The sequence below is a fragment of the Propithecus coquereli genome, unplaced genomic scaffold (genome assembly GCF_000956105.1).
Source record: "Propithecus coquereli isolate 6110/MARCELLA unplaced genomic scaffold, Pcoq_1.0 Scaffold498, whole genome shotgun sequence".
NCBI lineage: Eukaryota > Metazoa > Chordata > Mammalia > Primates > Indriidae > Propithecus > Propithecus coquereli.
Window position 1 is genome coordinate 103834 of NW_012150818.1, and position 840 is coordinate 104673.

The 840-nt window shown below is 59.6% G+C and overlaps 1 protein-coding gene across 1 annotated transcript in view; it reads right to left on the reverse strand.

Annotated features, from left to right (window-relative positions):
* Positions 1–6: 6 nt before the first annotated feature.
* RPN1 (ribophorin I) overlaps positions 7–840 on the reverse strand; it is a 25028-nt gene continuing 24194 nt past the window's right edge. Inside the window, exon 7 of the mRNA XM_012656011.1 lies at positions 7–572. Within this exon, the coding sequence (XP_012511465.1) occupies positions 390–572 (183 nt within the window). The 3' untranslated portion in view covers positions 7–389. The remainder of the gene's footprint in view (positions 573–840) is intronic.

Genomic DNA, 840 nt, shown 5'->3' on the forward strand with positions numbered 1-840 from the left:
CCAACCATCAGAAATCATAAAGCCGCAACATCGGGGCTTGACGGGCTGCAAAAAAATATCCCAGGCCCCAGAACAGAACGCCCATCGGCTGTTGAAAATGTCTCTGCGCCGAACACAAAGGTGTTTTGTTTTTCGTGGGCGTGTTTTTTTTTTTTTTTTTTTAAGTTTTCGAAAAAATAAAAAAGCAGGCAAGGTTTAGGGATGAGGGGCCAAACCTTTCGCGCTCGCTGCCTGAAGCACGCCCTGGGTTCTCGTCCTCAAAGGGTTTTTGCAAATGACAGACACAGGGCTTCGATGGCCTGGATGTGTGACCTCCTCCCGCCGCTCACCTGCCTGCCTAGAAAAGGGGCAACCCCCGGGGCCACGCTGAGGACACCCGGGCAGGGACCTTACAGGGCATCCAGGATGTGGTCGAGCTTGGTGACCAGCTCCTGGCGCTTGCCCGAGAGGAGCTTCTCGTTCTCGATGTACGTGTCCTTCTTGAGCTTGCCGGCCACCAGCCGCTCGGCCTCGACCGCCGACTTCAGCACGAGCTCCTTCACCTGCGCGTCCAGCTTCTGTATGTCGCTCACCTGGCGGGGGGGGGGCGACAGCAAGGTGGGACTTGGAGAGCGGGTCCTCCCACCCCTCCCCGCCATCGTCCAGGCCCCTCCGGACCCCCCCAGAGCTTGCCCGCAGGGACAAAAGCGACAGCAAAGAACACGGCGTCCCCCCCCCAGGGCGGAAGACCTGCGGCTGGCGCGCGGCAGATGCTTCGGGAATGTTCCTCCTCTCCCTGCAGCTTTGCCAGAGCTGGTCCAGGGGTTCAGGGAGGCAACAGACCAAAGCTGGCCTGGAAGA